Raw genomic sequence first — 21,215 nt, 5'->3', positions numbered from 1 at the left:
TACTTGCTGCAGCTGGTGCACCCCCACCACCACCTCCACCTCCTCATAAGAAGAGAGGACCACCAAGTCAATTTATCTCCAACATAGAGGAGGAAGAGGAGGAAGAAGAAGAAGAGGATAGAGATCAACCAGAATTTATCCCGGAGTTGCCCCGTGTTTCTAAGAGGAAAACAAGTTTCATCTGGCAGTTTTTTTTTTCTTCCCTCCAGGGGACAAGAAGGTCAATGCTAAATATGCCACCTGCCTCATCTGTAAATACAGATTGTCTAGAGGCACAGAGAAAAAATATAGTATGGGCAACTATACTATGCATCGCCATATGGCCAGGTGGCATCCCTTAAACTACAGCCGGGCAGAGTTAAGGGACCTACAAGATAATCCCCCGACAACTCCTGTGGCCAGATCTACGTCAACAATGTCTTTGACAGGAAGAGAGGCACAGGAAACTGTGCCAAACATTCAGCCAAACTTTAAACATATGAAGTTTACCTGTATATATTGTGGTGCTATGCTCTCGTATGGGAACATGAGCGTGAACTTGATCAATATGGTGTTCGAAAACCATAAGTGCCCTAATGCACCCAAGCAGTAATTTTTTTTTTGCTCCTGTTGAGCCCTTTTCAATGCCTGTTTTTTTGTTGTTTCCCCTCCATAAAAAACAAAAAAAAACATAAAACTGTTCTAAAAATACAAAAAAATCAAAAAATGTTCAGAAAAAAAATAAATAAATAAAACAACAAAAACAAAAAAAAAAGTTCTTTTCAGAACTACCTCCCCTTTCAAATAAAATTGCTAGAATGTTTATCACTCTGGCAAGCTCTATTTCTTTTGGTTCGCTTCAAGTTCGCTGACCGGTTCGCGAACTTGAAGCGAACCAAAAAAATATTTTTTTTAAAAAAAGAAGAGTTAGTATAAGGGAAGTAAACAGAGAATAATGTAAAAAGAAAGACAGCTATAGAGAGTAAATCAGAGATAGTGTCAGTGACATCATCAGCAGTGCATTGCGGGTAAAAAGAGTAGAAAACATTTACCTTATAATTCTTGTTACCTTTTTAAAATATTTTTTCATACTTTCCATCTGTAAAAGAGAGAACAAACATTTCCAAAAATATTAAAACATGTATTTAAAAATTAGAAAAGACAAGGGAAAAGGTTCAAGAACAGAAATACAGATATTCATTTCACATATCTCTCATATTAGCCAATCATAACTCTTCCCTCACTTTTTTCAAATCAAAATCCTTCCCCCCTCTGCCCTCTCTGCCTTTTTTCCATAGCAACCACCTCCTGGAAGACCTCTCATGTTTGCAAATTCACACAACAATGTTTCAATTGAACTCTGAACTCTCAGTGCACCTGCGTATCCAGTGCAATCTTTCATTAAATGTTTCTTCCTTGACCATTCAAATTACATGTTTCAAAGAACACATCCATGCACCCTAACTTTCTGTTTTCAGAAATGGAAATGCACCAATCACTGCTAATGAATCATTAGCATTGGAAATCCACAGTTTTTTTTCTTTAGAAACTCCTACTGTTTCAACTGCCCTTTCATTACCACACTTCATCTGACTGCAGAACAACCTTCTCCCACCATGTTTAAGGTCTGGATTGTTGGACATAGTTACATCCACTGGGCTCAAAGGTATGCTGAGAACAGAAATTTACCTAACCTCAATTTACAAGATGTGGAAATTAAGTGGTTGGGCCAAAGAGGATTAAAATGTCACCAATTGATACCATTGGTGAAAACCTTTATGCATTTGCCAAAACCTGACCTGTTAATAGTGCACTGTGGAGGTAATGATTTGGGCACTTTGACAGGGGTAGGTCTGGAAATGCTTTTAAAGGACACCTTTGAGCAATTAATGGCACTTTTTCCTCAAACTGCCTTGGTATATTCCAATATATGCCAAAGACAGAAATGGAGGTGGTCCAACCAATTTTGTCCACAAATTGAGAAAGCGAGGAAGCATGTAAACAAATCTGTTTCAGCTTACATGAGAGACCATGGAATGGGCTCTCTGTACAACAATAACTTGCGTTACTACATGCAAGATATCTACAGAGGAGATGGAGTTCACTTCTCAGATGAGGGCAACAGAATTTTCATTCTGAATTTAAGACTGTGCATTGGTACCTACTTATAAGTACCTAAATGTACCATAAACCCAAAAGCTCTTCTCAGAGCTACCCTACATCTGATCACTCACAATTATTATTTTTCTCTAACTTTTTTCACTAATTTTCCACAAAATACGCTCCCCGGAGCGCTACCCGGTTCGCTAACCGAAAGCTAACCTCGCGGATTTTTTTTAAAAATGTTTTTTTTCCGCACATATAAGCCTCCTCAGCCACCCTCAGAAAACCTAGGGGGTCAAGATAAGTCTACCATGACCCCTTCTACCCATTCTAAACATTATTTGCCCTCCATCTTGTATCTTAATGCGACCGAAACACAAAATGGTGGACTCCCGTGACGCTTAAGGTTCGCTAACCGGGCAGCTTTCCGGAAAGCGGTCCTAAAAAAAGGTGGGAAAGTAATTTACAGAAAAACGACTAGAGACACTCTCACCAAATATAGATTAGCTCATACTACATAACAATCCCTTTCATTTTCACAAATTTGATTGAAATTCCATTTAGCCATTAAGCCTGTAGACCTCTCTAAGTACCGTGAGGTAAATTACTTCACAAAACACATCTGAAGTGTTGGAATTGACAACCAATGAAAATGTTACTTTCATTTTCAATTTTTTTTTCCTGACATTTGATTGGTTATGTACCTGAATATATATAAAGGAAGAGAAGGAAACACAGCCATTTTGACTACTACTTCCTGAACTACATTTCAAGAGCCTTTTCACCTCCCTGAAAATTAAATTGATAATTTGTAAGTGGCACTTTAATTTGTAAAAACGTTTTTGATAATTATTTACTGTCCCCCTGCTATAGTTATAGATACAGATAGACTCCTCTGTTATATTTATTGATTGACTTACACTTCTCTGCTATAATTATGAATTTACTTACTTTAAGTTCACTGTTAAAAAAACAGAACTACCTGTCTGAACTTAAACCCAACAGTGCCCTAACTCTTCTAATTTAATTATTTTTTTTATGCAATTTACAGCAAAAAAATGGAAGGGGAGCAAGAAAAAAGTAATGTTTCCTTCGAGATTACATCCGAAGACATTGTAAATGAAGAAAATGTGGATGAAGATTTTATGGATCAATCTTTTGACGAACAATTTATTCAAACATTACAAGAGACAGAAACATCCATGTTTGACGAGATACCAGATGATATAATGCTGGAAGTTTTAATGAACTATGAAAATAATAAATAATTTTTTTTTAAATCAAAATAAATAAATAAATAAAAAAACGAACAAAAACAACAAATAATTAACATACAGTATTAGAAAAGTCTATCATTCTTTTATCCTTAAAGTTCGCTGCCCAGAACGCTTTCCGGTTCGCGAACTTGGCGCTTACCACGCAAAAAAAAAATTTTTTTTTTTGGACCCTCCTAGGCCCTTTTAAAACCTCCACATAAAACCTAGGGGGTCAACGAGGATCTACTATGCCCCCTTATGGTAATTTCCCCCTTTGTTTTGGCCTCCTCTTGTCTCTCGATCCTACCGAGAGACAAGATGGCGGCCGCTCCGGACTGTTTAGAATGTTGACAGACACCGGAGAGCCAATCAGCTTCGCATCGCAAAGTTCCGATACGCGAAAGGTTCGCTAACCGGATCGCTGCCCGGAGCGCTGTTACAGATATATATCTTGATTTAAACGTTAATTTCTCAAAAATCCACTGAAGCACATATATTGAGACCTAGCAAAGGCACATCGGGCTAACAGTCCCTACAATTTTGCCAAGTTTCGTGCAAATCCATTCAGCCGTTCGGGCTAAAAGTGAGTCCAACCGCCCTATGGAAATTAACATGGAAAAAACGCGTTTTGGGACCCCCCTTTTTTCTCAGCCCCCCCTCCACAAAACCCCCCCAAATTTTCAAGGGCTGCTCAGAAACAAAATGTGCCATTTTCCTGAAAATTTCAGCCGATTCCGTCCACAAACGCCAAAGTTATTAGGCATAGAATTTTCAGAAATCCCATAGGGAAAAAATCCTAACTATATATACCTACTGGCGACCGCCAGTAGGTAATATATATATATATATATATATATATATATATATATATATATTGACTGAAAAAAACATAGGTTTCACATACGTTATAGTTAGGAATTAGCACTTAAAAAACCTTAGAAATTCACTGAAAAATCCATAGGTTTCACACACGTTATAGTTAGGAATTAGCATTTAAAAAACCTTAGAAATTCACTGAAAAAACCATAGGTTTCACCTACGTTATATTAGGAATTAGCATTTAAAAAACCTTAGAAATTCACTGAAAAAACCATAGGTTTCAGACACGTTATAGTTAGGAATTAGCATTTAAAAAGCCTTAGAAATCCACTGAAAAAACCATAGGTTTCACACACGGTATAGTTAGGAATTAGCATTTAAAAAACCTTAGAAATTCACTGAAAAAACCATAGGTTTCACACGTTATAGTTAGCTGGACATTTCACTCATACAAAACCATTGAAATTCCCCTGTTATAGTTAGTTCAATTAACTATAACTTGCGCGCCTGCAATGCACTGCTGATGACGTCACATATTACATCACTCAAGACATGGTCAGTGACATCACTCATGACATCACTGATGACTTCTCAAATGATATCACTGATGATGAAATTTAGGGACTTTCCACAGAGGATGGAGAAGGGTTAAGATTGTCTTTGGCTTGCTGTAAATAAGGAACTGACTCAAAAGGGGACTTCTAGCCTCCTAAGGTGTGGTTCGAGTTGATTCACCAGTAGCTGAAGAAAATAGAGACTTCCTGAGAGTTTCTTGTTGAATAAAGAAGCTGGAAATATTTCTGAGACCATGGAGGCCGGAAACCCAAACTGTAGAGCTAGGTGCATAGTAGGCACACTTGTAGGAGGAGTGATACTCTTCATAATTTTGGTAGTTGTAGTCTCATATTTAGCACCACATGAGCAGGCAGTGGAGGTAAAGGGAACCCCTACTCCTAGCAAAGAAGAGGTCAAGGTAGGAAAAGAGAGAACTTTGCTAGTAGAAGAGAGTCGTAGGTTACATGCAGATCTGTCCAAAGGTAATTTCAAGCATAATGCGTATGCAAAGTTGTTGTATGCGTATATTGATGCGATGGATGCGAAAGACTGTTATGTGTGTATGCAGTTGCCAGCCTCAGTGGATGAGGGTGTCAGATACCATTATCTTCCTTTGATATAGTTGATTCACCAGTAGCTGAAGAAAATAGAGACTTCCTGAGAGTTTCTTGTTGAATAAAGAAGCTGGAAATATTTCTGAGACCATGGAGGCCGGAAACCCAAACCGTAGAACTAGGTGCATAGTAGGCACACTTGTAGGAGGAGTGATACTCTTCATAATTTTGGTAGTTGTAGTCTCATATTTAGCACCACATGAGAAGGCAGTGGAGGTAAAGGGAACCCCTACTCCTAGCAAAGAAGAGGTCAAGGTAGGAAAAGAGAGAACTTTGCTAGTAGAAGAGAGTCGTAGGTTACATGCAGATCTGTCCAAAGGTAATTTCAAGCATAATGCGTATGCAAAGTTGTTGTATGCGTATATTGATGCGATGGATGCGAAAGACTGTTATGTGTGTATGCAGTTGCCAGCCTCAGTGGATGAGGGTGTCAGCTATCATTATCTTCCTTAGATATAAGGCATTTCATGTAGTTTGCCACTTAGCATTTTTTATGGACAAAATCATTTTGAGTATTTATTTTCAAATTATGATGCTGTTCGTCCTGAAGTGCCCGCTTACAAGCATTTGAATAAGTATGATTATTATAAATCTGAAGATAGACTTAGGACATATTTCATTCCGACTCAAGAGATGGATACAGCTTATGCACATCGCCATAATCTGACGTGTCTGTTGTCAGACACAGAGAAGAAATTTGTAGATCAGGCAGAAGATAGATACAGGAAACAAAAGCAGTTGCGAAATTCAGGGCAAGGTAAGGTAGATTAGACAGATGAGGAGAAGTTGCACAAGGCGAAGGGGAGTTATGGACTGATAGCTGTGGATGAGGTGCAAAAGGGGTAGTTGTGCATAAGTCGTCCACAGACATACTATGAGAATGTGTATGTGGGGCAGACCACATGTGAGCATACCTTTACGATGGAGTATTATTCAAAGGACTTTTTGCAGGGAGTAGTGCAAGTAATTCCAACTGTGTATTTTGTGTGTGGGAAGAATGCCTATGTACGATTGCCTGATAAGTGGTACGGTACATGCTGTTTGGGGATAATCTTCCCTAAGATTTATCATACAGATGATTTTGAGCTTATAGAAGGAGGACATCATGCAAAAGTGAAACGAGGTGCAGCAGCTGTGGTTGGAGATATTTTTGGAGCAATGATACCAACTTTGGGAGTGATTGTGAATGATGTGAAGATCAGAAGGTTGGTGACTGTTGTGGATGAGCTGCCAAGAATACAGCTTAGTCATTGGTATTGATGGAAGGAGAGATGTTATCGATAAGGACGATGGTTTTGCAAAATCGTCTTGCTTTAGACGTCCTTCGAGCAAAAGAGGGAGGAGTCCGTAAACTTTTGAAGGTCCAAGAGTGCTGTACTTATATCCCTGACAACAGTAAAGATCTGGAGAAATATATAAGTAACATCACTGCTATTCACTATGAGATTGAGGATCTGACTGAAGAAACTGTGTGGGAGAAGATTGGAAAAGGATTTGGTAAAGTTGGGAGTTGGCTTGCAAACCTTGGAAAGGGATTTCTTGGTTATGTGTTGAAGCCTCTTATCATAGTTGTGGCATGTGTGAATGGATTGTGGCGTTTGATAAGAGCTTATAAGTGGTACAAGTCTGGCAGATTGGAAAGATTTTTGAGAGGGCAGGAGAGACGAATTGAGAGACTGCAGGACAGTCAATACCAGAATTTGAAAAACACGGAGCTGCTAAGGAGAGGTAAAATGCCAACAAGTTCTGTTTAGGTCGGTTCTTTCCCTAAGGATGGTGTATTTGTGATGACACAGGTCATCAAAGGGGGGAGACTGATAGAGCGCCATGTTGTTTGAAAAATTGCACGCGTGCATCATAACTGCCCGTAGTCAGCACCAGCATATTTAGAGGACCCTACTAATGTTTGGTTTTAGAAATAATCAAGGACTAATCAAGAGTGTTGCCATATATAGAATTATGCTCATATCATTTATTGATTGAAATAGTGCTTAGTCGAGAGAATAATGCCTTAAGTAATTTAGGATTCATTGCTCTGTGTATACAATGTGCATTGAGATTAAACGTGCCATATTAAAGTTGCATGTGTAGGTTGTCTAATGAGAAATGTAATGTTTTAACAGGAGAGTAATGTTCGTTAACATAGAGGGTAATGTTAGGATTTATTAATGAAATGTTTATGATGTTGTATTAGAAATGCATTCAAAAGAGTAAAGGCCTGAGAGAAGAAACGCTAGCAGAGGCCTAATTGTGGTTTTCTTAGCATGACTAGAAATGTTGGGATGAGACATGTACCTTGAGAAAAGCTTATGTGGGCAGTTGAATTTCGAATTGTAACTTAGAGCATGCAGAGGGATCGTTCTCATGCATTTCTTTTGCAGGTGCAAAGCCATTTAGCTCGTTAGGTAGAATAAGCCATTGTTTAGAAGTTAGATTGGTAGGAGTGAAGACGAAAGGAATGGGTTGGGAGGTGCACTTGCAAAATTTGCCAGAGAAGGTGCCTGGGATCCAAGGACACAGCAACGGTTTTTGGAAGAAGAAGGTTCAACACTGGAAAAGTAATAGAGGCTGTACCTGCTGAAGGAGGAGTGACATGGGCGTACCCCCTTTTTTGGGGATTTTGTATTAGGGAAAGTTCCCCGAGGGTGGAGAGTTAGTTCGGTCTTAGTGAAGCTAGGGTTAGGGTCAGTTGGGTTCAGACTCGGTCCTGTCTAAGGCAGTCCAATTGGATGTGCAGTTAGACATGGGTCTTAGTTTGGACGAGGCAGGAGAACTAAGGAGCATCTTAGAACGAGCTCTGTAGTTTAGGCTACTTACCTGGAAAAAGTGAATGTGCTTCTTAGGGAGCCTTCACAGCTGACACCTATTCTCTTTCCTGGGAGGTATGTTAAGTAGGGATGCCACTTTAGAATCAGTGTAGGGACAGATTAATCTTTTTTCTTTCCATTGGAACAGATGCAGTTGAGAGTTCCAGTGGGCACAGTGATTGCGTGCCTAATGCTTTTAGAATTAACTCTGCTTTTTATTCTGAGTCGTCTGAGACTCTTATGTAGGATTATGTTTGTATTAGTGCCAGTTTATTTCTTGAACCTCTTGTTGAGGTGCTTGTATGTCCAGTTATTTTTGGCTTTGTAATACATTTTTAACTTTCCTCGGAGTCAGTCGTCCTTTAGATTAAAGTATTGATTTTGATAATCTGTCAAATGAGTATTAAATTTAAGAACTTCCTTCACACTTCCAAGCAGACTAAAGAGATCTGTCGACCTGGGGATTCCTCGTAGTAGTAAGGTAAAAATCTAGGTGGGAATCCCAGAGTCACCACTTGTGCATAATACATCTCGTAAAAGTAGTATTGGTGGCATCTAGCTGGGAAGTTAACAGGCAGTTGACGTCCCCGATTCTAAAAATTGGATGAAGGTATCTAGATACTGCTAACATGAAGCCTGAGAAACATTTAGGGCAATCGTGATTAGTGGAATATTGGGGCAACAGGACAAACTAATTAGTGAAATGGGAGTCTATTATTTCTGCTAATATCTATTGTCCTGCCTTATCTTTTTTAATAGTTTTAATCTTCAGTGAACGGTTAAGTATCAAAATAATGGTGCCTCTTTGACTAATGATATAAAAATAACAAGTAGAGTCATAGATTAACGCATGGCATGGCCTCTGCTACTTCTATTCAATTATGTTATGGTGAATTTGGATGCCTTAAGATGAGTCGTCTGCAAATTTCAAACATTTCGTTTCAGACGCCAAGCATCTGAGTATATTCTTACCTTTTTGTACACTTCCTGATGCAGTTAATATTTCAGGTCAAAACTCTAACCATGTGTTGCTATTGTGAGATGTTTTGTATATTCTGCTGGTATTCTTCACCCTCTTTTCTCCCTCAGCTGCATCTGCCTAGCCCAACTCTCCACTCCCAATATCCCCTATGCCTCCTATTCAACACCCATCCTTTCTGAAGACTGGAGAACTGTGAGCACTACTAGGTACCATACCTTGACAGCCGGTCCCACGGGAGCAGACTGCGAGATACCTTAGGGATTTCTCTGGGGTAAGCAACACATCCCGGTCCCCTTCATTTTGCAGTTACCTTTGCTTCTTCAAACTCCAGTGTTGTATGACTCTGCATAAGTGAGATTGTTTGACACAATTACCGCCTCACTATGCTGTTGGTTTGTTTTTAACCCTTCACTTTTGTGTGTGTGTACTCCAATTGAACTTGTGCGGACCTTCCATGTGGGAATATTGCATTCACTTTGCTGTTCTGTGAATTGTCTTTATCCTTACAGGTCGCAATATTTCAGCAGGACCAATCAGCCTGCGCTCCGGTATTACCGATCAAAGAAGGTTGTATACCATATTGCAAGTTTTAATAATAATTTTTTCACTGTGTGGTACTATTTACCGAGGTCCTGAGGAATTGCCATCACGGCAAGAAACATGTCGACCTAACCAGAGGGTAGTAGTTAACATGCTCTGATAGTTTCAGTATATATAAAGAAACAATGTCCCACTGGGTATCAATAACAAAGACAATTCAGACTTTTGCATACAGTACGTATTGCAGGAAAGGAACACCAGGGAGTCTCAGTACATTTTGTGAGAAGGTTATTAATCACCAGTTACATTAAACACGGGGAGCACAGTTAAAAAGCAGCACTGTACATGAAAAGTAATCATGAAGCAACCCAAATGACACTTGGTGAAAATGTGATGACGCAGTGATAGTGACGACGCAAGTGAAAGTGAAAGACAGCGTGGTCGGCGCAAAGTGATAGAAACAATCAATTTAAGGCTTTCACATTGAATATATACAAATAAACAATTTCAATTTGACATGGTGATAAGCCTATTGGTAGTGCGCCGTGAAATCGCGCTGTTGTTGTCGACGGCGTTTCGATCCTCTATGATTCGGGATCCTCTTCAGGACAGGGTTGATGTTGAATTAGGGTGCTGGAAGATAGCAGCGCTGACTGGATGAAGGGGTCAGTCCTCCAAAAGGTAGTGGGTCCGGATACTCATGTGCACTTGACGAGTGTTAGTTCAGGCATCCGTGGGGCGCCTGAATCGCTGGAAGTTGAAAGCCACCGATGGCAAGTCAAAGGATCACGCTAGGGGATAAATCCTCCTCTGTTTATGTAGGTTGGGCGCCTGGGTTAGTCTGGCGGGGGCGGCCGATTGAATCTTTGGCGGTAATGTCCCGCGCAGGGTAGCGGGTTGTTTCTTTATATATTCTACATACCCAGTCCCATTTTGGTCTATGGGTTATACTCCTGTCTTCTTCACTCGGATAGTTTCAGGGCATTTATTTCCCCTCCCACCTTTTAATCAAGGGAGTCTACCACGTGAATAAATTAGATTGTGGACTGACCCACCTTTTTTACTTTTCACCTTTTCACGTCACGACCACACCTCCCCGCCCTCTCACACGCATGCACCATATGGCCGGAACAAAAGATCTCAGATAAAGAGCCCCGGTTTCAGGAGCCCGTCAGACATTGCAGCGCCAGTCTGACGAGGAGCAGAACCCATATGATGAAGCATGACACCTAGTTTTCTGGGTGTGTGAGGTTTTTAGTTCCAACAAGGGGATTCCCCCCTTCTGTCGAGTACACGCACTTCTTCTTTTTTGTCACTCTTCCCGGGGAACTTTGTACCCTCTTTGTGTTACTAAGAGAAGATGATGCCATTTTTATCCAGTGCCCTGGCCAATATGTAGATATTTTGTAGTCTCAATACTTGTAGAATTCCAACCAAAATTAATCTATCTTTTTCTGCCCTTTATGACTTTCTTGACTATAAAATGTCCAAGAATTCTCTGCTCAATGTGGAAGAAGTCCGGCTCTCATCTCAGGAGTGCCAACTCCCCTCCGATCCAACCTTATGGAAATGAGGAAGTAAATCAGTTTTATTATCTAGGAGCAGCTATATTTTCTGCTGGATGCAGATACAGGCACCAGAAATGAAAATATGCTTGTAGAACAAGTTACTTACCTTTGATAATGGCTCATCATGAAGACACTCTAGCCGCAGAATCCTTACCTTTGAATATCCCAGAGCGTCAGACTGGATCCGGAATCTTTTCAAGTAATACCCCTGTGTGCTGGTAGATGGCATCATTTGGTTACATGTTCATAACACCAGCACCAGAAGTGGCATGTGTAGTAACAATATAGGCATCACCTCAGCGCACTGACATCAGTTACCATTGCAACCTTCCACATCAGGACCGCAAAGCTAAAATGAGTATTTACCACCGGTGTGGAAAAGACTTAGGCCCTGATAGGGGGTGTCCCTCATACCTGCACCGGTTCACAGAACAGGGAGGATGGGAGGGTCGGCAAGAGAGTTGGCAAGGATTCAATGGCTAACTAGAGTCTCTACTAGATAAGGCTTTACTGAAGGTAAGTAACTTGTTCATCTGATAGAGCTGTCTAGCTGCAGATAACTTACCTTTGAAAAGCTACCCATGCAATACCTCCCCAGAGGTGGGATTGCGATCCAATCAAACCAAAGAGTCCTGCAGGACCGAACTGTCAAAATGCCTGTCATGATGGACCTGACTGTCCAGACAGTAATGTTTTGTGAACATGTGCAGGGATGCCCACATCGCTGCCTGACAGATATCCAGGAGAGGAATGCTGAATGCTAACACAGTGATCACAGTACTGGCTCTTGTAGGTAGAGCCCTCAGGGGGCTGTTTCTTGGCCAATGATAGCAGATATTAATACACAGGAAAATATATCAAGAGAGGCCTCTTTTCTGACAGATTTCCCTTTTTTTCTCCCACATAAACCATGAAGAGTTGATCATCCACCTGGAAATCTTTCTTGCAGTTAAGGGAGAACGACATCGCTCTTTTTGGGTCCAGGCAGTGGAGTCTTGTCTCTTCTATGGAGAGATGAGACGGAGCAAAAAAGGCAGACAGGGTGATGTTCTGGTCTAAATGGAAAGCGGTGGCAATGTTTGGTAGAAAAGAGGTACGTGTCCGGAGGACCAATTTGCCTAGGTATAAGGTGGTATAAAGAGGATGTGCCGAGAGTGTTTAGAGTTCGCTGACCCATCTGGCCTAGGCTATGACCACTAAAAAGCTTGTTTTGATGGTCAACAGCCTAAGAGGACAATTATGTAGAGGCTCAAATGGATCACACATGATGAGAAAAGTAAGAACCTGGCTGAAGTTCCAGTGAAGCATAGTAAAGGATGTAAATGTGTTGTAGACCTTTAAGGAACCTAGCCACAACTGGTGGAGAGATAGTTGGTCTCGCAACTGCAAAAACACTGAGTTGGCAGAAAGGTTGCCCTTAACAGTGTCCTAAGCAGAGCCCAGCAGGGCCAAAGACAGTGCAACAACAGAAATTATGATGGAAGGGCAGACAGAGGGTCAGATTGTGAGGAGCACACCATGAGACAAACTTTTCCCAACTGCAGGCATATACCGTCTTGGTTGAGGGACGCCTGGCTGTCAGAATAACATCACAGACTTTGGAAGGAAGGTTGAAAGTCCTCAACTGTCGTCATTTAATCTCTATGCATGGAAGTATAGAGTGTGCAGGGTTGGGTGCAGGACTCTGCCCTGTTGCTGTGACAGAAGATCCTCCCAAAGAGTTATTCTGATTGGAGGACCGAAGGGTAGGCTCAACAGCTTGGGATATCAGACTCTCCATGCCCAATCGGGACCCCCAAGAATGATCTGGGCCCGGTCATTCCTCATCTTCCTAAGAACTCTGGGCAGGAGTGGTATAGGCCAAAAGGTGTATAGCAGGCTGGAGCTCCAGGTGAGACGAAAAGAGTCTCTTAAGAACCGCCTTGGAAACTCCAACACACAGAATTGCTGACACTGGGCATTCTTGGTGGTGGCAAACAGATCTAACCAAGGGGCATATTAACATATAACGACATAAAATTATCGCCGTTTTTGCGGTTGTTTTTGGCCGAACAGCGGCGATAATGTTATCGCCTCATCAGCAAAGACACACTTTCGCCTGTTATGCTGATTTTGCTCCGGTTTCCAGCACGCCTAACTTCCCATCGCTAATTAGATGCGAAGTATGCGTGTCTGTGGAAACAAAATGGGTAAATATTGAGAAGGCAGCTTCGGGATATTTACAACGCAGGGAAGCGATTATTTTAATTGCGCTAAGTATGCCTTAACGCAGGAATTTAACGTCTGTAAAATTCCTGACTAAGGCATACCTAACATGGGAGTTGGATTCATGTGATACGACCACAGGGTCGTATTATCAAGCATATCGCCGTTTTACATGGAACATTGCTAAAAAAACAGCGATGTTCCATGGAAAAGGGTGATATCGCTGGAAAATTCATTGCCATGGCGCTAAACGTTGTTAATGCAATGCTAGCCTGGCAAAATATTCCAGCGGTAGAAAATATTGCGGTATACAAAGTCAGCGATAATTATCGCTGCCTGTTGCAAATATGCCCCCAGCTCTTTCCCCACTGCTGAAAGAGATATCGCGCCACCTCTGGATGGAGACACCTTTCGAGATCCGCTAGGCATTTTTGTGAGAGTTTGTCTGCCCTGGCGTTCAGACAGCCCGATGAGTGTTGAACCACCAGAGAAATGTCCTGAATTTCCAGCCAATTCCAAAGGCGCAGAGCCTCTTGACAGAAGGTCCATGACTCCACTCCGCCCTGTTTGTTATGGTACCACATGGAGGTGGCATTGTCCGTGAATAACTGCACCAGACATCTCTTGATCGAAGGAAGAAAGGGGTTTATTGCCAATCGGATCGCCTGGAGTCCCAGCTAAGCATGGGCGAATTTTGCGGATCTCGCGTTCACGAATTTTGCGGATTTGCGAACTCGCAATCCGCAAAATCTGCGAATTCCCGCGAATTTGCGGATTTTTTTTTTTTGTGTGTTCGCAATTGTTTCTGCCAGTTCGCGAGGATTTGGTACTAGTTCGCAATTGCGAACTTACTTGTCGGCTCGCAACGGTCGCGACTATGTTGTTTCTACGTCTGGTTCATCATCACAGCCTCCCAGCACCCTCTGTTTTACCACTGGCACCCTCTGTTTGACCCATGCCACCCTCTGTTACATCAATGCCACCCTCTGGTTCATCATCACTGTAGAAGATGGGGGGGAAAAGCAAGCCCACCTGCCCTGCTTGAACTGACATGAATTAATTTGGGGTTAGTTTATTAACAACACCTGCCCTGCCCCAACTGACAATAATGAATTAGGGGCTAATTAATGTGTCACTGAAAGAATTTAAAGTTCCAGCCTGGCACCTGCTTGTCTGCTCCTTTAGCTGTAAATCAGGACCTTTGTGGCATACAGTTAAGGTCAGAGCAGGGTCACACAATAGTTGCAAGCAGGCAACCGAATTCTGGAGGGCCCCCTCAGGAAGCACTACAAAGAATCGTTACAAATCATGAGGTTGACCTTTTGCACCTGCTCATTGCTTTTGCTTTTGCTGAAATCGTTTTTCGTTTTTTTTCGCGCTATTCGCGGGGCGCGGCGTCGTGCGAAACCGACCGCGGAAGCCGCCAATTCGTGCGAATGAGCATTTTATTTTTTTGCGGCTTGTTGTTTCACGAGTTTTTTTGCAGTATTCGCGAGCCGCTTGCAGCGCAACACGCGAATTTACCCCAAGGTCGAGTACGGGCGCGGCCATTTTGTTTGCGTGACGTATTTCCGTTTCCGCCCGCTATGTATAATCTCGCGCAGTAAGCGCATTGCGAGTAGAGGTTCGCACGAGATCGCGCGGGAAATCTAGAGGTTCGCACGAGATCGCGAGGAAAATCTCGCGCGAACTTACTTTCGCGCTCGTGAACGGGCGCCGGCCATCTTGTTTTTCATTCATTTCCTGTGTCTGGGCATGGTGTTTAATCCTCTTGGTATCTTTGCCATCCTTTGCTTGTTTTCAGTTTTTTTTTTACGATTTTGCTTCTTATCTATCCCTCTCTTTTCCTAGCTGTATATTTTTGTCTTTTCTGCTATTTTTCTTTACTTTTAAACTACTTTTTTAAACTCTTTTCTTTTCTTCTTCCCTATCCTATTCTTTCTTAATTTTCTACTTCTTCCTACCTTACCTGCCCAGACCATGGTCAAGCCAGGCGCCGTGAAGCTGCCCAGGCACTTGAGGGCCGCAGCGGCGGCGGGGAGTAGTGCTGGACCCAGTGGCAGGACAGCATGCGGGAGATTGAGGGGGGAGCAGGTGACGCGACGGGAGATATTCAGCCCGGAGGAAGTGGGCGCGCTGGTCTACTTCGTCCAGCGCCGCCTGCCCAGGACCATCGCGGGAGGCGGCAGGATCGCGGCCGGCGGCTACAACATGCGGGAGCGCCGGAAGCGGTGGGAGAAGGTGTGCTGGGCCATATCCCACCTCTACGGGGTCCAGCGCACCTACAGCCAGGTCACCCATCGCTGGACGGACCTCCTGGACCGCGAGCGCGACCTGCTGGACCAGCTCGGCTTGGAGATCCCCGGGCTTGGTGAGTAGTAGTAGCCATTTAATCACTCACTACTATGATGTTTTCTCCTGCTCTGTGTTGTTGTATTGCAAATATTTGTTTTTTACATGGAGCAAGCCAATAATGCCGCTGATGACGATTACATTGTAGTTAAATTATATTTCAAAATCTTCTGTGCATTTCAGGTGCACTGCTCTCCTTCTCAGTGGCGTTGCTACTATGCTTATTTGTTTTCTATTTCGTGGTCTCATTGGCCTGAGTAACTATTATGTATGAGTGTACTTTACAGAACTGCGTAATGCTAGACACTAGGGGGCAGATTACATTTACAAGCCCCTTGCGCCACGTTTACGTTGCCTTGCGTGACGCAACAGCGGCGTAAACGTGCCGCATCCCTGCGAGTCATTTACAGCATGACGCATCTAGGGAGATGCGTCACGTTATAAAGCCATGGGCCTGCACCACAATGGGTGCGTTCCTAGTATGCAGGGTGGGCGGTCCAGCGGCTGTGCGCCTCGCAAAATTGCCTGCGTGAAATCTACAAGATTTAACGCAGGCACTTCTGCGACGCTGCTACGTCAATTCAATTCCTTATGTCTGCTCGAAGCAGGCGAAAGGACTGACACAGCATGTTAAGTATTGGGTGGCCCTGAGCATTACTGGAGTTGCATTGCGTTGGCGACGTGACTCCAGCGATGCGCCGCTCTTACGTGACGAGATGCGTCACGCAAGTGCCTACCCTTGCGCCAGGGCGCGCCGCATTGTAAATGAGGCACATCTGCCGTGTCGCAAGGGTAGTTTTGCGTGACGCATTTGATCTGGCGCATCTCTGGAGATGCGCCAGAACGCGTAAGTAAGTATGCCCCTAAGGGGCAGAATTGCAATTACCGTCGCATTCCTGCAAAGTAGCAGGGATGCGCCATTAATTGTGCGGCCCGCTACCACCACCAAACATGGTGCGCCGTATTTGCAATGCGGCGCACCATGGGCCCAAAACGTCACCGAAGCTTTACTGCTGGAGTTGCGTCGCAACGATGGCGCAGCTCCATCAATGCTCTGGGGTACCCTATCTCCCCAATGCTGGGTCAAGCCGTACGTCTGCTTCAAGCAGGTGCAGGGTTTGTGTGACGCATCATTGTCCTAAAGGTGACTGATTGATATTTTGTAGATTTCCCTCAGCCACTATTAGGATGTGTTCCAGCGCAGGAATGCCCTCCCTTGCGCCGGAACGCCCCCTGATGGCGCAGGGCTTTATAACGGGATGCATCTCCCAAATGCGTCACGTTGTTATAATATTATACGCCGCACCATGGTGCCCTTTTTTGTTTAGCTGCTGCGTCACAAAAGTCACGCAAGAACGGCGCAAAAGAGCCGCAAGGGCTTAAATCTGCCCCTTCCTTTGTACCCCTGACAATAAGAAAAATAGTGGCGGTGGATTGATAGTTTGACTATTTAAATGACTGGTAATGTAGCAGGCAACTGTTAGTGTTGTCACTGATCTGACTGAAATCACAATGGAGTTTGTCTGTCACTTTGCGTCTTGCCTGCGGACTGCTGCCTGCCAGTCCTAGGTGAACGTTTCAGTACTTTGTTTAGTGAGTTACGTGACTTTCGAAGTCACAGGTCCGCAAATAAATGAAAAGTAACCATAATCAATATAATTTCGCGGAAATATTTTGTTATTGTTCTTTTGAAATGTTTGATTTGGTTGACATTGACAAGCAACAATCATCCATGTTTTCTGTTCTTTCTTTCATGTTGTACGTCAGCTCCCCCCAGGGGCGAGAGGAGGACACAGGAGCAGCAGGCGGCGGATGCTGTTCAACAGGGCCAGGATCGGGCAGGCGAGGGCTCCTCTGCTGGCCCCAGTAAGTTTTCATTTTAGACTAGTACCTATTTTTCCTAGCGTTCCTCATTTGACTTTTTTCAAAATTGTCTTTGCTCTTCTAGTAGACTGTATCTAAATTCTTATCCTGCCTCTACTATGACTCCCTGTGGTATTACTAGATTATTCTTATTAGTCTGTCTGTGTAGCTAACTAAGATTGCACGGTTGGCGAAACTCCCATGATTCTAGTCAGCAATAGCTCTATCAACTTAGTGCAGTCCTCTGGGATTGTCCATAATGTCTTTTGAAGTGTTCTATCTGGACTCATGCTTGCAAAAATTGCAAAACCTTTCGCTCAGTCACTCTAGTCTGGACCAAAAAACACAGATTGTATTTAAGTTTAAAAGCTTTATTAAAAGTAAACACATTTATTAAAATGAAGTCATAATAAAACTAAACGTTTAACTGATAATGGAAAAGTGGTTAGTGCTGACGATTAATTGAAGACATTTTTTGTGGTCGAGCCGAGCTCTCACCTGGTTTCAACTTGATCTTGTTGTTAGAAGTCCATCTTCTGTCTTTGTGGGTAAAAATGGTGCGTGTTAAAAAAACAGCCTTCATCAGTTGTGCCAAAAAGTGCAGCAAGACAACCTTCCCTGGAAAAAGGGACATTTTTTTTAACTTTAACGTAGACAGTCACAAATTACATTGTTTTCACATGTCTTCATTCCTAGACCAAAGACTAGTGAGTGCTTTATTCTAACATTCTTAAATGTACTTTGTAGGTGGAACATCTGGTGGCGGGGCCAGTGTGGAGGTGGTGGTGCTCGACACGGAGGCGGAGGGCGATTCTTCAGGGGAGGAGGCGGCGGCTGTGAGAGTTGAGACGGTGGTGGTGGCGGCCAGAGGTAAGCTCTTATATATTCCTTACTTATTGAGATTGAAGACTAGCTGGGAAGGCAAGAATATGAGATGCATGGCTGGGTGAATGATGAAGCAATGATGGGTGGAAGGACAACAGCCTGGGTGGGTGACACAGAAACTGTATGTGTCCATATACCTGGATCATGCTACTATCTGACTCTTAGATAGCATATGTGTATCTAGAGCAGGGGTACTCATAGTACGGCCCGCGGGCCGGTGGTGGCCCGGCAAGCCTTCCTTGGCGGTGCGCAGACCTTGCAGACAATCACTGCTCCCCCGGCCCCCACAGAGCAGAGGCTTTTTTGTATTTCACCTGTTAGCGCCCCTGCATCTCCACTCTGACAATCACTGCTCCCCCGGCCCCCACAGAGCAGAGTGGAGATGCAAGGCCACAAAGAGGTGAAATAGAACAAAGCCTCTGCTCTGTGGGGCCGGGCAAGCAGTGATTGTCAGGGTGGAGAAGCAGGGGCGCTACAACAAACAAAGCCTCAATAATATGTTAATGGTCTTTTAAAGACCTGTTAAGTACTTTGGTGTTGTTGTCTGTGTGTGCGCGTTGAGGAAGCGGTCTCAACCCGGGCTGAAGGCTGACACAGATAGACACACACACAGTGAGATGACAGAGGGGGAGGGAGAGGGAGGGCAGGAGGGAGAGAGAGATGGAGGGAGGGCAGGAGGGAGAGCAGGAGGGAGAGAGATGTATGTAAATGCTGGGTCTGGTGGCTCAGTGGATGAGGGCATCTGCTGCAGGGACCTGTGTGCAACCTCATGGTCACAAGTTATCGTTTTGCTTTAGCCCCGCCCCCTCTGACTCCGCCCCCACCAGTGCGGCCCTCGGCCCCAAACTACACTGTAAATGTAGCCCCTGAGAGAAAGTTTGTGAGTACCCATGATCTAGAGAGAGTAGACGGTCAGTGGATGAACTAAGTGTAACTTTGAAGAGCATGTAACACTGCACCCGCACGTCCGTTCCAGTGTAGGAAAGGCAAGGAAAAGAACTTTTAATTTTGTCCAAATACTACCATAAATAGTAGCAGTAGTTTGTATTGCAAGCACTGCATAGATCCGGTTATTATGGTGGCCACTCCCTACCTCTCTTAATAAGTTTAGTAGTACTCAGTCATTCATGTGTGGATGTATCACTGGTCACTCAATAAAAAGCAAAGCACCTAAAGTCATCCCATATATAAGCAAAAACATCCCATGTGAAGTGATAGATAATCAGATTATTTATCTTCTTCAATTTTCCATTTCTAGCACTCATTTCCACTGTAGGGTGAAAGTTAAATTAATTAAGCAGTAGCCCTTGAGTTGTAACAGAGTATTCTCAGTGCCACCCGTAATAGAAAAGTAAGAGCTTCACCACCTGCATGTACTGGACGGGTACAGTAACGCAACGCAAGTCTAGGTCACTCCTCATGGCGTGCGTCTCTTTTTCTCGGGTGCAAGTTTACTGCGCTGGCATTATGCCGGCTTGCAGAAAATAACGTACCAATTTTCCAAAACAAGAGATAAGAAGAAGAATAAGACTGGTGTACTTTCATAGTCGACTCCAATGGAAGTCCACAGTGCTCGTAGAATTTGTTCCTTAAACTCCCACTAATGTTAGAGCAAGGATGAAGAAGTGTGAGGTTAGATAGATACTGGCCTCAATAGTTATGTAATGCGCTTGCAAGTTGCTAGTTGTACTGCAACACAAATTTCTGCTGAATGATTGAGTTAATCTTAAAGAGCATTGGTTACAGACTATGTCTTTCTTTCTTCATATAGATGCTCCTTCCAAACGAACAAGGAGGAAGGAGCTGGCTAGAGCGGCCCGGCAACGGAGGATCGAGGCCACTGTTGCGGAATATCGGCGGCTGGTGGCCCTGGAGGACGAGGAAAGTGTGCAGTCGACAACAACAACAACGTCGTCTGCATCGGCCTCCGTGGCCCCACGGGCTGCCACCCAGCACAGTGGTCCACCCAGACTGAGCCGGGCTGCCAAAGGCAAACGCCACCGCCGAGCAGCAAGGCCAACAGCTGCCTCTCACAGGCATTGCACCTGCAAGGCAGTGAAGGCACGCCTGCGCCGCACTACCCTGATGGTGTCCCGCCTTCAGCAGGAGCTCGCCTTGCTCCGCGAGGAGCATGATGCCCTGGCCCAAAAAGTTAACAGCATCCACCCATAGTGTCCCTTGCCCCTTTTTTAGAGACTTTTGGGGGGTGGGAATTGGGAGTTGGGTTTTTGGGGACTTTTGAAGGACAATCGTTGGGGTTAGGGAGGGTCTTGCGGGAGATTATTTTGTTAGGGATATAAATATACTTTTTCAAACTTTATCTGAGCATACCTGTTTTTTACTGCTTGCCTGGTGGGTGGGGGTTTAACGTTGACTGTTTTCCTGAAAGTTTAGTTCCATTTTCTTCCTTTAAGTGTAAATGCCCAAATGTTTTCAACACTAAGTGCCTCTCACAGACTAAGTGAAGTGAATCCAAGAGTCCTAGGACTTTAGTAGTACTACCTTCAGTCTCTCGTCTCTCGTACTAATACTCCATTATACCCCCAAACCACCAAACGCTTATCTTACCTGTAATTTGTGTTTGAAAGTAGGGCTAGACCCAGGGCTGGCTCCACGGGAAACACCGAATAAGGTTGGCAATCTTGGTCGGATAAAATTTGCTCATAGCGGTGGTACTAGTGGTGTGA

The 21,215-nt window shown here is 43.7% G+C and overlaps 1 protein-coding gene across 1 annotated transcript; it reads left to right on the top strand.

The window, feature by feature from the left end:
* Positions 1–5,959: 5,959 nt before the first annotated feature.
* Positions 5,960–20,847, top strand: LOC147697242 (uncharacterized). Its single transcript, XM_086936121.1, has 4 exons — positions 5,960–6,083; positions 17,548–17,646; positions 18,391–18,513; positions 20,300–20,847. The coding sequence occupies exons 1-4, from the start codon at positions 5,960–5,962 to the stop codon at positions 20,698–20,700; spliced, it is 747 nt and encodes a 248-aa protein (XP_086792247.1). The 3' UTR covers positions 20,701–20,847.
* Positions 20,848–21,215: the final 368 nt, after the last annotated feature.

Source organism: Lissotriton vulgaris, chromosome 8, assembly GCF_964263255.1.
Source record: "Lissotriton vulgaris chromosome 8, aLisVul1.2, whole genome shotgun sequence".
Taxonomy (NCBI): Eukaryota; Metazoa; Chordata; class Amphibia; order Caudata; family Salamandridae; genus Lissotriton; species Lissotriton vulgaris.
Note: the sequence above shows the minus strand (reverse complement) of the source record. Positions and strands in the feature narration are given on the sequence as shown.

Coding starts and splice junctions, on each gene's coding strand:
- LOC147697242 (XM_086936121.1), top strand. CDS start 5,960: ATGGATACAGCTTATGCACATCGCCATAATCTGACGTGTCTGTTGTCA. Junction 6,084..17,547: donor GTTGCGAAATTCAGGGCAAG/GTAAGGTAGATT, acceptor GTTGTACGTCAG/CTCCCCCCAGGGGCGAGAGG. Junction 18,514..20,299: donor GGTGGTGGTGGCGGCCAGAG/GTAAGCTCTTAT, acceptor TTCTTCATATAG/ATGCTCCTTCCAAACGAACA.